Source organism: Bemisia tabaci, chromosome 5, assembly GCF_918797505.1.
Source record: "Bemisia tabaci chromosome 5, PGI_BMITA_v3".
Classification (NCBI taxonomy): Eukaryota; Metazoa; Arthropoda; class Insecta; order Hemiptera; family Aleyrodidae; genus Bemisia; species Bemisia tabaci.
Window position 1 is genome coordinate 9068129 of NC_092797.1, and position 19894 is coordinate 9088022.

A 19894-nucleotide genomic window follows, 5' to 3' on the forward strand; every position below is an offset into this window, starting at 1 on the left:
CTGGCATTGGTCGCTGTTAGGCGTATGAGGTCTTTCACTTTGCGAAAGACCATGAATTTGTGACAACACTGCCTCCTAAATTCGGGATGAAAACTGTACCAACTTGCTTGAGGCAAAAAAAAGAGAAAAAAATCAAGGATATTTTATGTACAAAAATATTTTTTTATTTTATTTTTTCTCATTTCTTTTTAACAACAAAATAATGAAACGTCATGCATTTATAAAAACAAAAATTATTGGGCAGTAAAAACATAAGATAAAATTTATACATTACACAATGACACAACAAGTCAAAAAATAGGTCATGGGGTCATTACAGAGTTGCCACAGAATTTAGAAAGTGAAATTCCCTGACATTCTGTGATTTTCTTGATACATAATGGCAAAATCCACCGACATTAAAAGTTATGCCGGATGATTTAAAAGACAGGATGGAATTTGATTTCATACAAAAGATGCCAGGAATGTCAAACCTTTCTAGAAGGCAAATGAAGGCAACTAAAATAATTTTCCCGGAAACTTTCATCATTTTCCTTGACATTCCCGTCTTTTTGAAATCCCTGACTTTTCCCAAAATTCTCAAACTGTGGCAACCCTGTCATTACATAGACAATTGTTATAGAGCGATAGAGAAAGAAGGAAAAAATAAATCATACACGATAGAGAAACAAATGAACAAATCTATGCCATAGGGCCACATCCACATAATTCGACTCGGAGGAAATGAACTGATTTCTTGGCAGCTTTGTAACAATGTTGCAATTTTGTTTCTTGACCTCCAAAATCTTCATAAAGCATACCTTGGTCGCCAGACTTTTTTATAATCATAAATTACATATTAATTTCTATTTTGCAATGAATTTGTAGATGTGTTCTTATTGCAGTGTACAAAAAATTGGTTGAGTTGTGCTCAAGGAGAGCATGTAGGATCATTCATTTTCAACAACATGTTGCAGATATTAGCCAAACAAGAACAGAATATGAAACAGTGCGTTTAAAGTGGCCATTGAAAACTTCTATTACTTGGACAGATTTGATCAGAATTAGCCTGACTGAATCGGATATTGCCTGATTACCTCTCACATTTTACGTTTCAAATAGTAAAATATTCTTCTTTCTATAATTATGTGATCTAAAAATATACTTTACACAATATCTAATATGTAATACAGAAAATGATAAAATATTTACTGATAAAAATTATACAATATACTTATCATATTCTAGATTTTATATTGTTTAGCTCCTTGATTAAAAAAATGAACATGGGAGAAAGTCAGGCAAAAAGCAATTCAATTCAGCTGGTTCTGGTCAAAAGAAATTAATATTTTCATCTTTGTGTGGGAGTGGCAGCTGATATTCACATCTTGTTTCACAAATAAAGCAACACCAGAACAGAAAAGGAAGGACAATTAATATATAAAAATACAACAAATATTAATTTCTGAAACTATTAACAATAATGGTAAAATAAATTATTTCATCCGGGATTGAATGCAGAATTTTTCACATCTATTGTTGGGGTTGAAATTACATTCTTTTTCAAAAGAGTTCCTGTAAGTTTCTCCAACTTTGTGGATGAGATAACAATTGAATTAATGACTAGCCTAGTACCCAAAGACATTATGGGTGCCGAGACCTCACCTCTAGGGTCAGCAAAGAGAAAGTTGGACACCAAAAAAAAAAGCTTAAAATAATTCTCCACCCATTAAGTCTCGGGATTTTATGTGCTTGCTCGCCTCCATGTTCAGACTGGCTAAATTATATCTGAGCATGTTTATTGATTAATTGTTCTTTCATGTAATTAATGTACGTAAAGCTAAAAATGGACAAACATGATATAACCATAAACAAAAGGATACCCTATAAATTAAATGATAATGGTAAGACATCATCTCAATCCTGGGTAGATACCCAATGTATAAAATAAATTAAATTATTCCCTATCAAAGTATTGTCATTGTTTGAATCTAAAGAAAAGTTTCTATACCAATATAGGGAATTAAAGAGTCTATTAAATGTTAAGGATATGCCCAAAGCGTAAGTTTGAATCAAGCAGTGACATATCACAAGTAAAATTAAACTTGAGCACTGAGTAAAAAACTGCATAGTTTTACTTACACTATTCAGAGTACATTATGCAATAAAGAGCTGCATACTATTTTGGGTTCATCCATAAAAACACTATCTGCGTACAGAAACCAATGGTAAATATGATGTTTCTAAAATGAACCAAAAATACAAGTTCATTGTTGCAAAATGCGGATCCTTCTGGGAAGAATCCATCTCTTAGGTCCACATCAACTGAACACAAAACATTAAAAAAGTTATAAAATACCTATAAGTAAGCTTCTCTACAGCATGTTTCGAGCCAATTCAATAGAATAATAATAACCAATTTTAGCATTAAATCGAATTGACTCAAAACAATAAGTGCAAGAGGGGTACTATACATTAATTTTAAAGGCACACTTTTTACAGTATAAATTTACGAAATTGATTCTGCGCAGACATGAGACAAGGGAAATTACAAAAAATTGAATTAGACGTGATGATTAATATGACGTTAAAAAATATACGTGGACTCAAATTTAATGATGAAAATTGGTCAAATAAAAATGTCGCTTTCACATACATTGCAGTGGCTCTGCTGAAAGTCCACATCCTGAAACAAAAGAACAACAGTAAGTTAATAGGGGCTTTCGGAGGAAATTTAACATTTACATTTAATTCACAACATTTTCAATTTTTGTTTCTTTTTTTTTCTCAAATTTTACATTTAATTCAAGAAAAAAGGAAACTAAATACATGCAATAAAAAGAAAAACGAATAAGAGACAGTTTGTGCACCAACTATCAGAGGTGGAAAAACTAAAAAAAAGCTTATTTGTTGACCCAGTGTACCATTTTCGTACATCCGGGAATAGGGCCTGGAACCAACCATGCCAAATAATCATCATTATTGCTCAGCAGCGATTGGTGGATCCATTGTGTCGACACAGAGTTTACAGAAACTTTAGTGCGCAAAATAGCAAAATCGTAGCACTGGGGGAGATGTTAAACATTGGAGGATGTGCTAGTGTATAACAGTCTACATGTTAAAGCTTGGATACAAAGGGATTCAAATTGACAAGAGCATTGATGAGAGAAAATTTGGTATATTAAATAGTTCAGATTTGACTTGCTATGAAATAAGTTCTGTCATAGTTTTAAACTTTCCCGCCATAGTCTGACAGGGGTGCACATTTTACTATTCTTCCACAATTTCGCGCGATAAGCTTTTCCTCTTCCACAAAATTTTTTTAAAAAATGTCCACAATTTCGTGACTCCTTCCACAAAAAGTGATGACCTTTTTTTTTTTTTTTTTTTTGTTTTGTTTTGTTCTTTCCAGTGGGGAATTAGGAGGGGGGTTGTTGACTTGAACTGAACCCAAGTATTAGTGGTAACGCAATAAGAATGTCAATGTATTTAGAATTTTAGATACAAGAAGATACAAGAATAGATTAAAAAATGTGGAAACTGTTCCCGAAGATTTTGGTGAAGATTGTGAAAACCCTTCCACAATGTTTCGGTAAAAAATATGAGATTCAAAGTGAAGAGCGAGAAAAGAAACGAAAAGAAAGAAAGAAAATTTTCCACAAAATTTGGGACGCCTCCACATTTTCACGCGATAATTTATCGCGTGATCGCGCTTCCGAAAATCGGGAAGGCCTTCCACAATTTCACGCGATAATTTATCGCGTGACCTAGTATATTGTGCACCCCTGTAGTCTGAGACATTTCTCTGGCTCTCATCTTTAGAATTAGGAGCTCCTTGAGTTTGGGAGATTAAAGTGTAGGATTAAACAAATGCTTACCCTGCAGGTGCTGGAGCAATAAAATACTTTGTTGCATCCAGCACATGGGTTAATAGGACCAACCAGCGCTTTCCCACATGCAATGTTGCTGCACACTTTCATCTGAAAAACAAAGGGACATCGTGAAAATAGATACAACTATTCAATAAGCAAAAAATATTCCAAATAAATTATGATTAGACTTTCTCAAAAGGTTACAGTGTTTCGTGCGCTGTCCTTTACTGCGAGGCATTAATTTGAAAGAGAGAAAAAAAAGAGGAACTTAACAGTACAATATCAGTGATGACACTGGCAAGTGAGGAAACCATTGCATGATGAAGAAGGTATATATGATTAGATCTTGAGCTATTACAACAATCTTCTAGCAACTATACTGCCTGACAGCCGAATTGACAGGTCTGATTGGGAATAAAATTCCCAAATTGACACAATGTGCGCCTTTGCACTAACTGTCAGGCATGTCTGCTGTCCGCTCATGTGTCATTTTATTCCGAATTCGACTGTCAGGGAGTATAGTATAAGGTTAAAGGTTGTCGAGTTTTCTATATCCTCAATCAATTTGACCTAGGCTACAATTCTTTCTTCGAATTAACAGTGCTAAAGTATTCTAAACTACTTGAGGACAAGCCCACAGCTTTGAATGAATTCATAAAGTCTTAAGTGATCAAGGAGCATAATTAAACGTACCTGATTTTTAGAGCAAGAGATGTCTGCCTCATGATTTGCCTTGAACGGCTCTTGATTTCGAAGCCATTCGTAAATGTGGTCAATGGGCTGGTTTTTCCAATTTGCTAGTATTTTACTGAGCAAAGTTTTTCGGTCAAGGCATCGATCACCCTCACAATTTTTCAAATACATAGAGATGACATCATTTTCGATTTCTTCATAGGATCTCTGTAAAAATGTATCTACATCAATGGTCCTTTCCTTTCTAAGACTAGTATCTGAATATCTTCGACTGAATTTTCCATGTAACGGTTTGCTGGTACTATTGCCCAAATGATCCTTGCTATTGGAGGTAGAAGTGGATGAGTCCTCAATAATGGTGTCTGAGGCTCTTCGTGGTTTGCCAGTATTACCATGGTTATCGAATTTCTTCAGCTCAAAACGCACCTTCAGTGCATTGTCAACATCATTGACAACCTGGTACACAGGAGTTCTATTGACAGACACTGAATCGTTTTTCTTTTGTTTTCCTATTCTTTTCCCAAAAACAGAGGCTGGTCTTGCAATTGATGCTGGTAGTTTATGTTTAGCAACACTTGTCGCTGAAGCCAGTGTGTCTTTTGCTTTGTTCAATTCATTTGCACCATTTTCAACAGAGTCACCTTCCATTAAAGTACAGGATGTGATTGTGCCAGTTGCCGATGATGGGAATGGTTCACAAGAATCTTTTCTTTGATTTCCATTCTCTTCACCTTTGTCATTCATTAGAGACCTCTCCGTTTGAGTTTCTGAGGAGACCGAATTCCCTTTCAAAGTTTTTCCTGCAGTCCCGTTTTGCTCAAGTCTGTAGGTAAGTCCATTACTTTTAATGATTTTTTCTGAGTTATTTGGAGTCTCTAAAACACCATCTTCACAAAAATTATCAGATGATATTTCTTGGAGGGTATTTGACACTCTATCACTATCAGCCACCACAGATTTGGTTGTTGCCGTAGATTCTCTATCGCTCGAGCTAATGGGTGAGGACTCCTCAATGATCAACAGATTATCAAGGTCAGCCGTTGAATCCCAGGTTGAGTTTGACCTTCCCTCACTCAATGCAGGAGAATGAGCCTGAACGAAATCTGGGCGTGGAGTAGGTTCAGTTTTGCGCCTCTTCATGAATTTTCCTAGCGAAGGATTCCTCCTCACTTGATCTGGCGGTCGACGTTCGGTGTACTTTACACGTGGACGAGGATCTTTGCATGAGTTGGTCTTTGCATCACATACTGAGGGTGCCTGGGACTTGACAGAGTCAGGTGTCGGGATAAGTTTAGTTTTCCCCTTCCTCATGAATTTCCCCAGGGATTTATTTTTCCATTTGATGATCTCCATCTGATCTGGAAGTCCACGTTTAGTGTATTTAACACGCTGTCTTTTGCCTGTATTGACACCAGAAATTTCAGAGACAGTCGTCAAATTCTCAGCTGACTTCACATGAATAACAAATGGTATTCCATCTTGACCTGTCAAGGTTATTGTCTGATCAACAAGAGCACTTTTTTCATGAACTCCACTATCAGGTAGCTTTGTAGCTGTTGATTTTGAAGTATCAGGTAAACTGCTTTGTGCTTGAGGTGGTGTTATTCTGCTATTCGCATTGATGGTATTATTGATCGAAAAGCCTGCACTATCAGGTTGCCTTGTAGCTAATGATTTTGAAATATCACGTAAACTGCTTGGTGCTTGAGGTAGTGTTATTCTGCTATTCTCATGGATGGGATTATTGATCGGCAAGGCTGCCAGACTTTGGCCCCCTGTGGAGAAGACCGACAATGATTTCCCTTTATCAACCCTCACAGGTGGAATTCTTTCAACTTTTCCAGATTGACTTGAGGAAAAATTCGTATTCACTGGTTTTGAAAGCAAATTTAACACAATACTGGGTGAACTGCTTTGTGTTTGAGTAAAATTTGTTCCATTACTCTGCAATAAATTAATTTGATGAGATTGGACATAGTAATTAGAGGTGGATTTATTGGGGGCTGTTGCTGTAGTGGAATTGTAAGATGAACTAGGAGGAAAATGTTGAGGGTTCCCGATAATTTGAGCACTTGTGGGAGCTATCTGCTGCTGATAAGTCCACACCACCTGGCTATTTGGAGTGTATTGCGGAGGATAGACAGTATGGTTCACAGGTGGAAGCTGCACCTGTTGCTGCATTTGACCCCAATTATAATTTGATGCAGGATTGATTTGGATCACAGTTGTTTGATTTATATAGTTATTGTTCTGTACAATAGGAGCCATGGGCAGGTTATTTATGGTGGTTGGTCCCAAAGTACCAAAGGTAGACACTGGGCCAGTAGAACTACCCCTGCTAATAGACCCATCTTGAAGGTTTGGACTCGATGATTTGTGCAAGGAAAGCGGTTGCAAAGGTGATTGGGCTAAGAATACATTAGGTGCTGCTGAGTTAGAAGATGGATTTGCGAACTCCGTACGTTCAGGATTCTGTTTGCCTGACAAGGTTGCGTCAACAAAATATTGGCATGCATTTGAATTTTCTGATGACTTGGTATTGAGGGATCGCAGATGCTGAGTGGTGCACACATGATGGTTGGGAAAATTTTCTTTCTGAGATTCTCCAGTAGGCGATGACGATGACGGTGCAAAACTTTGCAAGTTTGTTTTTGGGCGGATATTTTTTGGTACAGGAGTTGATTCGATAAAGTTTCCACATTCCTGCATTGATGAGGGATATATTAAAATTCCTTTATTTGCCCGTTTCCTTCGCAAATCCTCATGATTTACAAGGGTCTGCTTTGATGCTTGCAGGTTAGATTGACCTCTACTACCATTTTGTTTGCGGTTGCGTTCTGTCTTAGTGGCAGCTTCTGAAATTGGCACTCCTCCGAGGGGTTTGCTACAGGAGTTGCTATTCAGAATGCTGGAAATTTTTGGAGCGGTGGAACTCACTGTTGTCGACCTGTTAGAATCTAATGATAGGTTGGTATTCACAACGATACTATCCAGTTGCGATTCGCTACTGCGTGGTGGGGATGCAGAGGAGGTAACAACTTCATTATTTCTCTGAGGCGCCTCTGATGAGATGTCATTCGTATTTTCGCATGTGAAGTCAGTGTAGCAGTTGACAGAGTTCAATTTTTGACTTAGATCCATGACAAACCAGATATGGTGGCAAGAGTCTATAAATGAGTCATTCTTCAGCATTTTGAAGAGTATCTTAGCCGTAAGATCGCCAATACTTAATTTACCCAGACCAACCTTTAGGGTTGACCTTAGGAGATTCAGATCATCTATATCTAGACGACCTGTTTTAAAATCAACCATGAATATAGTTAGATAGGTGCGTAAGGTGAAGATCAGCACAAATAATGGAAAACTATCATGACTCAAGACTGGAGTAAAAATTCGGGGCAGAAGTTTACAGATGTTTACAATTTCATTCGATTTCTGGTTTGTCATTTGCAATTTTTCATTCTTAGATAGCATGTTGTTATTCTTAATATTTTTCAAAACATAGATTGGATGCTTCATATTGAGAATGAAATCACTTTGAGCCTTGCTGTTTTTCTCATCTATAGCCCATGACTTATATTCTTCATGAAACTTCACTATAAAATCATTGTCAAACTTTTCCAGCAAGGGCTTATCAATTATTTTTTGAATTTTATGGAGTAAAGTTTTCAAATCACCACCCTTCTCTCGTGCTGTTGACATATCGGTAACTATCTCCTGCAACTCTTTGTTGTCAGTAAGTTTGGCTTGACAAGATACCTTCTGAATTATGGCATCAGTTATATGAGAGGAGAGTTCCTTGTAACTTAGATTGGGCAAAATTTGAGTCGGCTCAGTGTGAATGACAAGCTCATTTGAACTCTGGTCAGTTGATGCTTCACTGCTTTCATTTTGTTGACTTAATGATGCTGAACAGACTGGGAAAGACTCATTCATCTCCATTGTTTGATTCTGAGATGATTCTGTTCTATGAGCAGAAGGGGACCCAGTACAAACGGAGAGAGCGGTTTTTTGGGTTGATGCTTCACTGGTGTCATTTTGTTGACTTAAAGGGGCTTGATCAAAAGGAGGGGACAATATATTGATACAAGAAACCTCCTTGATACTTTGATTAATTATTTTTCCTTGTGCTTCATTGTTGACGACTGCTTCTTTCAGTGAGGGGGCGTGATGCTTCGCAGCGACTGCTTCATTTATGAATTTTTCACTATTAATAGCAACACTATCAACATTTTGGCAAGATTCTTGGCTTTTTCTGTTGGGATCTTTGACTTCTTTAAAGATTGATGAGCCTTTAATAAGACTTGTAAACGGCACATGACTAGGCTGTTCACTAGATTTAGAGGAGATCTTGTGGCTTTTTATGCTGGATACTTCCTTTTCTGTTTTTGGATTAACTTGTGGAGACTCATCTGAATGCCTTGATTTACTCTGATAGGATTTAGGTTTGTGAGCTGAAGTTGAACCAGCACTGACAGAATTAAAACTCTTTTTCGTTGATGCTTCACTGGTTCGCTTGATGGTCGATTGATGCTGCCTGCAAGATGTGGAAGAGGACTTTTGATGAATACTTTTGATGTCGCGACTTTTGATACCTGAAACTTTCTTCTTGGTTCTGGACCATTCTTCATACACACTGTCTGTTTCACTATCAGGACCGAAACAGCTCAAAAAGAGATCCAATGTTTCTTTTCTCTTGACTTTTTTTAAAGGATTGCCATAAATTTCTAGCAAATTCTTTTCTTCATCCTGTCTCTTTCTTTTCTGTGCATGAGGCTTTTCCTTGGGTAATATTGAATCCGTAGCAACAGTGACATTTCCCCTGAAAGAGGAAGACAAATTGAGAAAGACAATAAAATACAAAGTTTATCAGAAAATAGTAAAAAAGAAAATAAATTCAGCAAAAAATTAAAATTTAGAAAAAAAAATTACATTGTTTCGGCAACACATTGTTAGGGATTCATGGGCAAAAAATGAAAAGCATCTGTCCATCAGCTAAAATCCTGCTATTAACTGTTGCCAACAGCATCAAGTCGTCACCTTCCAGGCAAAGTATCACAAGCGCCATGCGACCTTTAAAAATTTCCGCCGCCATTTTATTTCTTTACTGAGAAATTGTTGGTTGAATCTGTTAGGAAATTTCACTAAATTTTATCGGCAGCACAAAGAAAATTTAGTGAAATTTTCGGACAGCTTCGTTGAACAATTTCTCTGTAAACAAATATAATGGCGGCGGAAATTTTTAAACGTCGCATGGCGCTTGTGATACTTTGCCTGGGAGGTGACGAAGTATTGAGCTGGCCACTTTGGAGACTCACCTATTCACTAATTTAATTGAAAATTTTTAAAAACAGAAATATTTATTGGTGTGATTAAAAAAAAAAAAAAAAAAAAAAATGTTTTCGAAAATACGTAGATATTTAAAAGCAGTAAGGCAATAGGATTGCAAAACCTGGTCCGCTAGGTTTGCAAGGTTCTCCCGGATTTTCTCGAAAGAAGGTAATTTGGGTATCTTCTATCTATCGAAGGTAAATCTTAGGTAATTTGTGCCTCTCCCTCTTCACTGGAGACTCTTTGAAGTCCTGAGCATATCCCTGCGCCACAAAATACAAAAATTTAAAATGCTATGGTGTGTCTCCCAGGGAAGGTTAAAATGAAACATGCGAGCAAATCATAATCTACAAAGAGGCATACTGTGCGTTTGAGGAGTTGCTAAAGTAGATTGCTGTGCGTTTAATTACCTTCTATAGTACTCCTCCCACTTTTTCAACGAAAGCCCTGTTCTGCTGCGAATTTTGCTATCCCATAAAACATCATGATGTCTAAGCTTTACAACCGGCTGGAAAGGTAGAGGGGTCTTTCTGGGGAGAATTCTGGCACTGGGCATTTCCTGAAACTGCAAAACGTCACAATTACAATGTGTAGAACAATGTTAAAAGGAGATATTTATTTTATTTTGTCTTATTTAGAACGAGCGTTTACTTCAGGGAGACAAAATTTGCGAAAGATAGAATAAGCTGCTAGCTAACATTACAAATAGAGGGATGAGCTACGCGCCATTCTGGTGCGACATTTGTGAGCCTTTAAAGAGAATTTTCAACTACTTCTTAAAAACAGATCTCCTGAATTATGATCCTATTAAAAAAAGCTCAGTTTGTCATTAATTTTGACTATTATTATTTTTTTTTTTTTTTTTTTTTTTTTTTTTTTTTTTTTTTTTTTTTTTTTTTTTTTTTTGTGAGATGAGTAAAAATTCAAATGAAAGTGCTAGGAGGAGGGGGATGTCAAAAGTGCTCTTCAATTTCCTTGCAGTCAGTTCTTCGAAGGCTACTCTGGCAGCAGGGATAAACATCTACCTTTGAGAACCGTTCTGGAAAAAAAGTATCCCTCTGGGTATATCTACCTCCTTTAAAAAAAAAAAAAAAAAAAAATCTTTTTCAAACTATTGATATATTTCAATTAATTTTTAGGTGTCTATGTTGGAAAGATTACGTTTGGTTTGACCAATAGCTTCACTCACTTTGTGGAACACCATTCCAAACTTTCAAATGCTACTTTCCTGGAAATTCTATACCTTCCACAAACGCCCTTCTTTCGGCATAAACCTCTATTTTAGTAATGTTGAAGCCAGGAGTATAGTTATGAAAAAGAACATTTGAATAACACTTGTGCACAATACAGAAAGGTTTCACCACACTGGTGGAGCTAGGGCAAAATGGAAATTGGGTCTATTTTTGTGACGGGTGGGACAAAAAAAAAATATTGAAATTTCGGCATAATTTAAGGCATATCTTTGATTACGTAGCATGGTGTCAACGATCATGGTGTCAACAAACAGTTTTTCTAAGTTTTTGTTGACACCATGATCATCGAAAAATAAAAAATTCTGACCCTCATGAAAAATGATCACGGTGTCAACGATCACGACGTCAACGAAACTTAAAACTTGCCTCAATAACACCTTTTAAATCTCAAGTCTTGTTTTTCTTGTGTTATTCACTCTAACCTAAGCTAAGCTAACCTAACCTAACCTAACCTAACCTAACCTAACCCAACCCAACCCAACCTAACCTAACCTAACCTAACCTAACCTAACTTAACCTAACCTAACCTAACCTTACCTGACCTAAACTAACCTAGTCCAACTATACGTGACCCAGACCTCTCCTGTACACTTAATTTTTTAATTTTACTCACAAGGAAGATATTTTTCTGTTTGTTGACACCGTGATCGTTGACACCATGCTCAGGGCCCATTTTTGCGTTTTACTGCCTGATCACGACGTCAACAATCGTTGACTCCATGATCAGATTTTTGGTTTGTTGACACCATGATCGTTGCCACCATGCAACGTTACCATATCTTTGAAATTCGACTGGATTTGCTGTAGAAATTTCGTGTTCATTACTTCCAGGGCAGTGTAATGTTGGATGATTATTCAAAACTTCTATCAGTATACAAGTTTTGAAAACCACTTTTAACTGAGGTTCACTTTTTTCCGGACTGACCCTTACATAAATTAAATAAAACAGGACCGATGCAATTCTGAGCAGACTGTTGGGGACATATGAACAGATCGACCGCGAGAAAGCAAGAAAAAGGAGGCTGGTAGGACTGGCGGATCTTCTCAATCTGTGGGCTGCTAGGCAAGGTCTGAAGTAGAAGAAAACGTCACACGTTTTCTCTTCAAAATCTTACAAGGAAAAGAATTCACCCGACTAGAAGTTTTGAAATCAACTCCTGAATAAAATACTGTCAAGTCTTCTGACACAGATCAAATGGAAGTTCGATTACACAAATGATGTCATTTGTATTTTTGCCATTAAACCAATGCTCACAAAAAACACTTGTATTTTGTTCAGGAGTTGATTATCAGACTTCCCATTGTGTGATTCGTTTTCTTGTGAAATTTTGAAGAGAAAAACACATGGCATTGTGCTTTTAATTCATATCTTGTCTAAGAGCCTATTAGAAGTCTACAGCATACATCTACAGGCCAACTTTTGAAATTTCATGTTGTTAAATGACAAGAGGAGATTTGGGTGAAATGGAGTTATAAGACCGATTAGCTTTTTCAATTGTCCTCTGAACAGGTGAAATCGACAATAAGTTAAAGGCGCCCCTTCAGTTGCCTATGGCTAATCGTCAATCTGACCTGACATAGGCACGATGAAGAGGAACAAAGCCACCGATCATACAATGCCATTTCATCTTCACCTTCTCTTGTCCACTTGCATACAAAATTTCGAACACAAATATATAGTAATATTAGAGTACCTGTATAGGGAGAGTAGCGACAGATCGGTTCATGGAGGGCTTAGGGCCCAAAAGTGCAGCCACCCTTCTGAGCAACTTCTAACACACAAAATTTCACTGCCAGCCTACAGATTTCAATTCTAACCAAGATGGCTAAGAATGTACATAAATGAGCGTTCTTTCGCAAAAATAAGTAAATTTATGCAAAAAGTAAGCCAAATACATGCTTTCTAAACGACGGTTCGTAACAATTGTATTTGTAAATCGCTCTGGACATTCGAAATTCATAGGTTGGCTGCCCTTTTGGGCCCTAACTTTATTCGCGGAGGCATCGGTGAAGGCCTGATGGACTTTCGGAGTTTCAGATCTGTCGCTACTCTCCCTATACAGGTACTCTAAGTAATATATATTCAATTAGCTGACTATTTTTACATTTTGATAAGTATGTTCTTTTTAAAAAAAAATGATAGGATTGATAGAGGATTGGACAGTCCTTTTTTCTTGCTTTTCTTTAATTCCTAAGAATGGCGCTAACTTCATAAAAAATAACCCATTCCATTAGGTTCTATACATTATAAAAATTACTTCAGAAGTACTCTAATTAGTCTATATTCATGCATTCTTCCTTCTTTTCAATGGTCAACAAAATGACAATGACCACCAGCACCGCTATATCAGAGGATTTCTCTCACTCACTGGCAAGTGAAAGAAGGAAGAACAATATTGGCATAAGGTAAATAGAGAATAAGAATCATTACTGAGAGAAGAAATATGTGTTACGTTTAAAGGCAGACACATTTTTCACGCTGATGTCAACCAAGGAAAAGAAGAAAGTGATTGCAAGTTAACTTAAGCCGCCATTTCCCACTCTCCATGGCAAAGGATTGCTCCGTAAAGCTTTGATTCTAAATATATCAGATACAGCACATTAAACACACAAAGAATACTAGAAATTGAATTCACTACTGAAGAAGCTAAAAAGATTACAAGGCACAAAACCTTACTTAATTTTTACTGATAATGTCAGAAGCACAGATGTTTGACTAGCCATTACTCTCTCCTCTTCCTCTATGGTTAGGAATTGTTAAAAATGTGTCTTTGGACCAAACAGTATACGACTAAGAAGCTGGAGTTATTCGATTGCTCAGTTACTTTGTTCATTTTGTTATGTCTTGATCGGACCGAATAATTTACGGGCTATAAACACGACTCCATGATGGTCAACACCCATTCAAATTTTCAGATATTTAAAGGAACAACGAATAGTTATTCAGAAGACTGACAAAATAATTTGACTCCATTTTACTTCAGTTTTATCATGTGCCACAGTTAATTGACACAATTTCAACAATCCCCATGATGGCACAAGATAATGGACTCCTTACAAAGTATTTAATGACATGCTGAGGTGCAATACTACGGCTAATTGAAGAAAAAAATCACTTCAACTTTGACAACTCGCAGCAGGTACCAAAAGATAGTGAAGTTTGATTTACTACTGAAAATTACAGCGAGTATTGACTTACATAATGTTGCCGAGGAGGTGACTTCATGATGAAGTTTTTCAAATCCCACTTCCTTTTTTTTTTGACCGTTGACAGTTTTTTTGGTACTTGCGGAGCTTCGGTGCTGTTGTTGATTTGTGGTGTGTTCAACTGCTGGACAGAGGGTTTTGGAAACTCTGCCTTTGGCTGTACTTCCCTCTTTTTTCCAACAATTCCCTTATTTTTAGCACTGTTTTTGGGCTCAGAGATCCCCAAATCCGAACAGTTCGATTTAGGTTTCAAAATAAAGTTTTTAATGTTCCATTTTCTGGAGGCTTTCCGAGTATTTTGCCTCTTAGTACGTTTTTGCGGTGTTGTTTTTTTGGCAGAGGATTTGCGAACAAAATTTTTAATTTTCCATTTTTTTATGGCTCGCTTTTTAGAAGAAATTCTCTGACTCATGATTTGGAAAGCTCGCCTTTTGGCTGCTTCACGGCAAAACTTTTTTGTGTCACACATTTTATTAGACTGAAATTTTCAACGATGCAAATGTTCTTGCCTGGCGGCACGGATGACTTTGTTTTCGCAATTACAACTTTTCAATGGAGATTTTCCTTGAGGATGCAAGAATTTCCACTTTGCTGCGATGGATTCTGATAGATAAAATTTTATATAAAATATATGAGAGGCTCCGTCTTTAACACCTTAAAGCACGTTTATAACACTAAGTGTCATTACCCAAAATTGTTCTTTTAAAACGGGTATTTCACTTGAACTAAAGAATTCGCAGCTGTAACCAGCATTAAAGTTTTCATAACATATCAGGAATGAAAAAATTCGTACGCGACATCTGGGCACTCTGTTTCCCAAGAAGCATCAGTCCTTTGAGGTATCCTTCTGAACTGCTAGGAGGCGGTGAAGAGAAGTTTGACTTGTACTCCTCGAATCTGAAAAGAGAAAAAAGAGAAGGATATGTTAATAAGAATACTTAACGAGGCAAATCGCATTAATTTACTGATAGGGAGTGGTCACTAGGTGTCCCCCACCTAGAATTTGAATGGAGCGTGGCCGAATGTTCTTTCATCTAAAATTATTGGACTTTCTGACTTGTGTCTAAGGGAATGGGCCCTGGGAATTCAAAAAAAAAAAAAAAAAAAAAACTTTTTCTAATACAGCCGAAAAGGGCTGCTGGCTGAAGCTGTAAACCGACACCCGTAAGACTTTAGCCTCTGACTGATTGTCTAGTCTTAGTCAAGAGCGTTGCACACTGGCCATTGGCCAATGGGTGCCAGGTTTGGTCCCTGGCGTATCATCATCATCATTCTTAATCCTCCCTGTGACTGCCTTGTTTAGATTCTTTCTAGGCTTCTTTCAGCTATGCACACAACTATCTTTACCCCGATAAACACTCAAGCTATCAGGAAAATAGGTAACAGGTTTACTGATTGTACTCTCAAAACTATCTTTGACTTACGTTGTACTTAAATCGACTAATTGGTACCAACTTTGTGGAGTAAAGTAAAAAGAAAATAATTCAAACCAAGTCTGGAACCGAGGAAAGAAAAGATTGCATAAAGATTCCATCAACCTGAGGTGCATCAATCTACAGTTGGCTCATTGGTTAGCACATGAAGGTCTGTTGGATAATGCTGTTTTCTTATATGACTTTTGGCTGATCTTTTTTTCCTCGGTTCTGACACCCGGCCCTTAAACATCTAATAATTTTGTTTCCAGACGGTACCAAACAGTCTACTTAAAAAAGGCTCCTTACCTAGGAGCACCCCCCTTTCCTTGAAAGAGAAAGTTCCATTTTTGGTATTCATCATGCGTTCATAGTTCCCTGCTCATCTACTCCATTTAGAGCTCGCGCATCGAATGTTGAGACAAACGTCAATCTCCGTAGCTCTGAATTCGCACCACTCAACAGGTTAATACATGTAGTCAAGTGGCACCACTGGTGAATGGTGACATAAACAAAACTTTAACATTTGTCTCAACATACAATGCGTGAGCTCTAAATTTAGCATACACAAACTAAAATTATGTCGCTATGTACTTCAGGACTTTTCCACCCCTATCCAAAATAACCCACTGAAGTATAAATCTCAGTACATCGTCAACAATACTCTGAGGCAGATGATCAGGTCACACTGAGAAAGCTGCTACGACAAGAGATTTTTGTTCCTGATACAAATGTCGATAAAAAAATTGAATTAGTGTGAATCATCCAAATTGTCACACAACTAACTGTAATGCTAGCAAAGCCCCTAACCCTCTCCCTTTGGTATTAAAGAAGCTAGAGATGACATACAAGAGAAAGCGAAAGAACTAAACTGATTGGTGTGCAGCCCGTTATGACTATTATAGAGGCAGGTCATTACTTATTTGGACTAAACCGATTTCGATCAAAAGCAACTTTGGCAACAGTGGCTGAAGTTAAATACTGAAAACAAGCAATAATCGCACTTTGTCTAAAGTTGTTTTGAACTGTGGGGGCAGGGCCCATGCAGTAACACTTACTGTTCAGCAACTGTGACATGCCCCAGTGGATGTTTTAGGATTTAAAAAATAACACTACAAAACACCAATGGCTTTGGCAGTCTTGAAGGTTACTCCCTCATTGACTGTTTAATTTTGACTAATAAAACATAAAAACCAACAGCATCCTTCCATTGCCTCAAACAAAATGAGTCAATGGATCGCAAGCAACACTTACAACAATTACTGAAAATGGGCGACAATCGAAAGTAGTTTTAAAGTTTTTTAATTTTGTAGGGTCAAGGCTTACTTTCACACGCAAAATAAGGTTGTTGTTGGTTTGAGTGTAGCTGCGTTGTCGAAGTAAACTGTTGGGGACCGTTGGGCAACGGAATTACCAGATTCCAAACGCTCGGCGTTGTTCGACTCCGTTGATTGCCCGACGTCCTGGACTACTTACCAAAAGGAAGTCAACAAGACATCGGTCTCAGGAGGTAGTTGAGAGCGTTGAGCTAACCTCAGAATGTAATTGTGTATGCGGTGTCACACACAAAACAAAGCAGTTTTTAGTCAACGGAGACCACCGACAACGCGTTTCCCGACGAGTAAGTCAACGGTCACGTGATATCCGTTAGCGCTGAGCAGCCCAACGCAAACAGAGAGATTCCTTCGACAAGGCACTTATGGTGCAATCTGGCTTTAGGCCAAACAGCGACCGTTGTAGCGTTTGAATAGCGTGGGGGCGATCTGGAGTGTACTACCAATCACAGAGGCTCATGGTGCTAGGCGAGGCCTCACGGACGACCTTCTTAGTCGGTGAGGTGGTAACGCAAAATATGGAAACTTCGGAAGTAACATAGTTGTGCAAAAACTACAACATACTCAGAGGCAGGTTGTTTAAGTGTTGTTTTCCCATAGAATCTTTACACAATCTAGACCGTGCGCTAGGCCTGACTAAGGCAGAGCAGGTAAGAAAGCTAGGGGGGTAAACCAAGGTAATAACTCGCCTTCAGCTTATTTGATACAGCATGGTATGGAAATAGTACTAATGTAGGAGAGTGGCTGCGCGTCTGTTTTGCCCGAGGGTGGTTTGCGTTCTCAGAAATTTGATGGCATTCAAGGTTACTAGCAGTGTACCTAGACCAAGGAACAAGCAACTGTTGAATGGTACCAGTTGCAATCCGGGTTGCCTATCATATCGCCATAATATCTTGATGAGCGGTCAAGACCATACCTACCATGCGATTATGCATTCTCCAGAGCAACACTAGAGGGCTTTTTATTATGCCGATCGCAGTGGAACGCGGTGGATCGCGATGAACATCGGTATTTTTTTATTCCGTTCCTCAGCGTGATCCAAGCGTTCCAGGGGGATCAGGGTGGAACGCTGGATCGCTCTTCCGAGGTGGGGCGAGCTCGCGATCCACTGCGATCCTAACCTAATGCGAGGAAGTTGCCGTCCCCAAAAAATCAAAACAATAACAAATCGAACCAAATTCCAAGTTTGGATTTCTTTATCACTTGGAACACTTGGATCGGTCCGGATCGCTCAGGATTCCGATCCAGTGCGTTCCACTGCGATCCACCCTGATCCGCGATAAAAAAAAGCCCTGAGGGAACACTGCTTTCAGCTGCGACCTTGAACATTGCTCTCTCGATAACTGCTCAAGATTGAGCAGAGAAAACAAGAAAAAATTGGAGAAATGTACTTGTCCTAAACATAATTCGTCTCACTCGTGATGGATTGAGATTATAAATATTAATTATGCAGCTCTGAGCCAAATGTGGACAGGTTCATGGGGAAGGCTCCTGCCATGACAGACGATGTGGCCATCAGCATATAATTTCCATTTGAAATGTCTTAGACCAGGAATTATAGTCTTTACGATTTAGGAGGGAAAGATCTGACTTAATCTGTGCCAACCTGAGGTCTTAAGAAATTCAGGTTAAAGGAGTGAAAGCTTAGTGCAATTGCGAAAGCCTATCTAGGCCACACTAACGCTGACCCAGAATAAATTCAAGAAATTAGGTTCCCACTCAAAAGTTCTCACTGTAGAATGATGTCATGGATAACCATACTCTAAAATTAGCTTACTAGACTAAAGAGGAAAAGTTGTAAATTACCTTTCGGTTCCGAAAAGGATCAGTGAGGAGGAAACAACACAGCCTGGGGTGACGAGATTTGAATCCCGTCTTTGTTGCTTCTTAATGAGGCAAACGATGAAAACTGCACAGATTAATCGCCACTGAAAAATGAGAAACTTTGTGATGAACTTTTTCCGTTTGGAATTGAAAAATTTTTACCAAATATATACTTAATTAAAATAAAACAGCGCGGGACACTTCCTATTTCCTACGCGAGTTACGCAAGCTTCCTGCACTACAAAATGGCGGTTTTGTCATGGCCGTCGTGTATAGGGCTTTTTTTTTATGCGGATCGCAGTGGATCGCGGTGAACATCGGTATTTTTTTATTCCGTTCCTCAGCGTGATCCAAGCGTTCCAGGTGGATCAGGGTGGAACGCTGGATCGCTCTTCCGAGGTGGGGCGAGCTCTGATCCACTGTGATCCTAACCTAATGCGAGGAAGTTGCCGTCCCCAAAGAATCAAAACAATAACAAATCGAACCAAATTCCAAGTTCGGATTTTTTTATCACTTGGAACACTTGGATCGGTCCGGATCGCTCAGGATTCCGATCCAGAGCGTTCCACTCCGATCCACCCTGATCCGCGATAAAAAAAAAGCCCTTTTATGGTTTACTTTGTAAAATGGCGACATCACCGTTGCCACATGTGAGATAAAATTTGCGCCTTTCTTTGGTTTATCATCCTAACAAAACAAAGAATTCTCCGCAAATACGGCAATGCCGATCATATTTCATAGATTTACTCGAGACAAACTAAAACAAAGAGATGGTAGCAAAGAGAAAAAAATGTATGCTCCAAGGTCATAGAAGCCAAACACAGACCAAGCATAAAAAATTGTTTCTAAATTGGGTCGTGTGTGGCGTAAAGTATTATCAGTGCCTTGCAGTATCCTCATTCTTATTGGCTGATGCCGAGTGGTTATACGGTTGTTTTCTAACTCCTTTGAATATGAGTCCGTCCCTACATTTTACTATGTTTAATCTA

General features: G+C 38.2%; 2 protein-coding genes across 3 annotated transcripts in view; one reads left to right on the forward strand and one right to left on the reverse strand.

Annotated features, from left to right (window-relative positions):
• Nucleotides 1-19894, forward strand: part of LOC109042807 (small ubiquitin-related modifier) — a 112793-nt gene that overhangs the window by 2103 nt on the left and 90796 nt on the right. The window lies entirely within an intron of this gene.
• On the reverse strand, nucleotides 142-19159 carry LOC109042798 (uncharacterized). Of its 2 annotated transcripts, none has more exons than XM_019059724.2 (6): nucleotides 18888-19159; nucleotides 15129-15232; nucleotides 10286-10440; nucleotides 4545-9366; nucleotides 3858-3959; nucleotides 142-2665 (listed from the first exon to the last, which is right to left on the reverse strand). In XM_019059724.2, the coding sequence occupies exons 3-6, from the start codon at nucleotides 10429-10431 to the stop codon at nucleotides 2609-2611; spliced, it is 5127 nt and encodes a 1708-aa protein (XP_018915269.2). In that variant the 5' UTR covers nucleotides 10432-10440; nucleotides 15129-15232; nucleotides 18888-19159; the 3' UTR covers nucleotides 142-2608. The 2 variants fall into 2 exon arrangements, with proteins under 2 accessions (XP_018915269.2, XP_018915266.2); XM_019059721.2 differs by having other exon boundaries at nucleotides 14328-15232.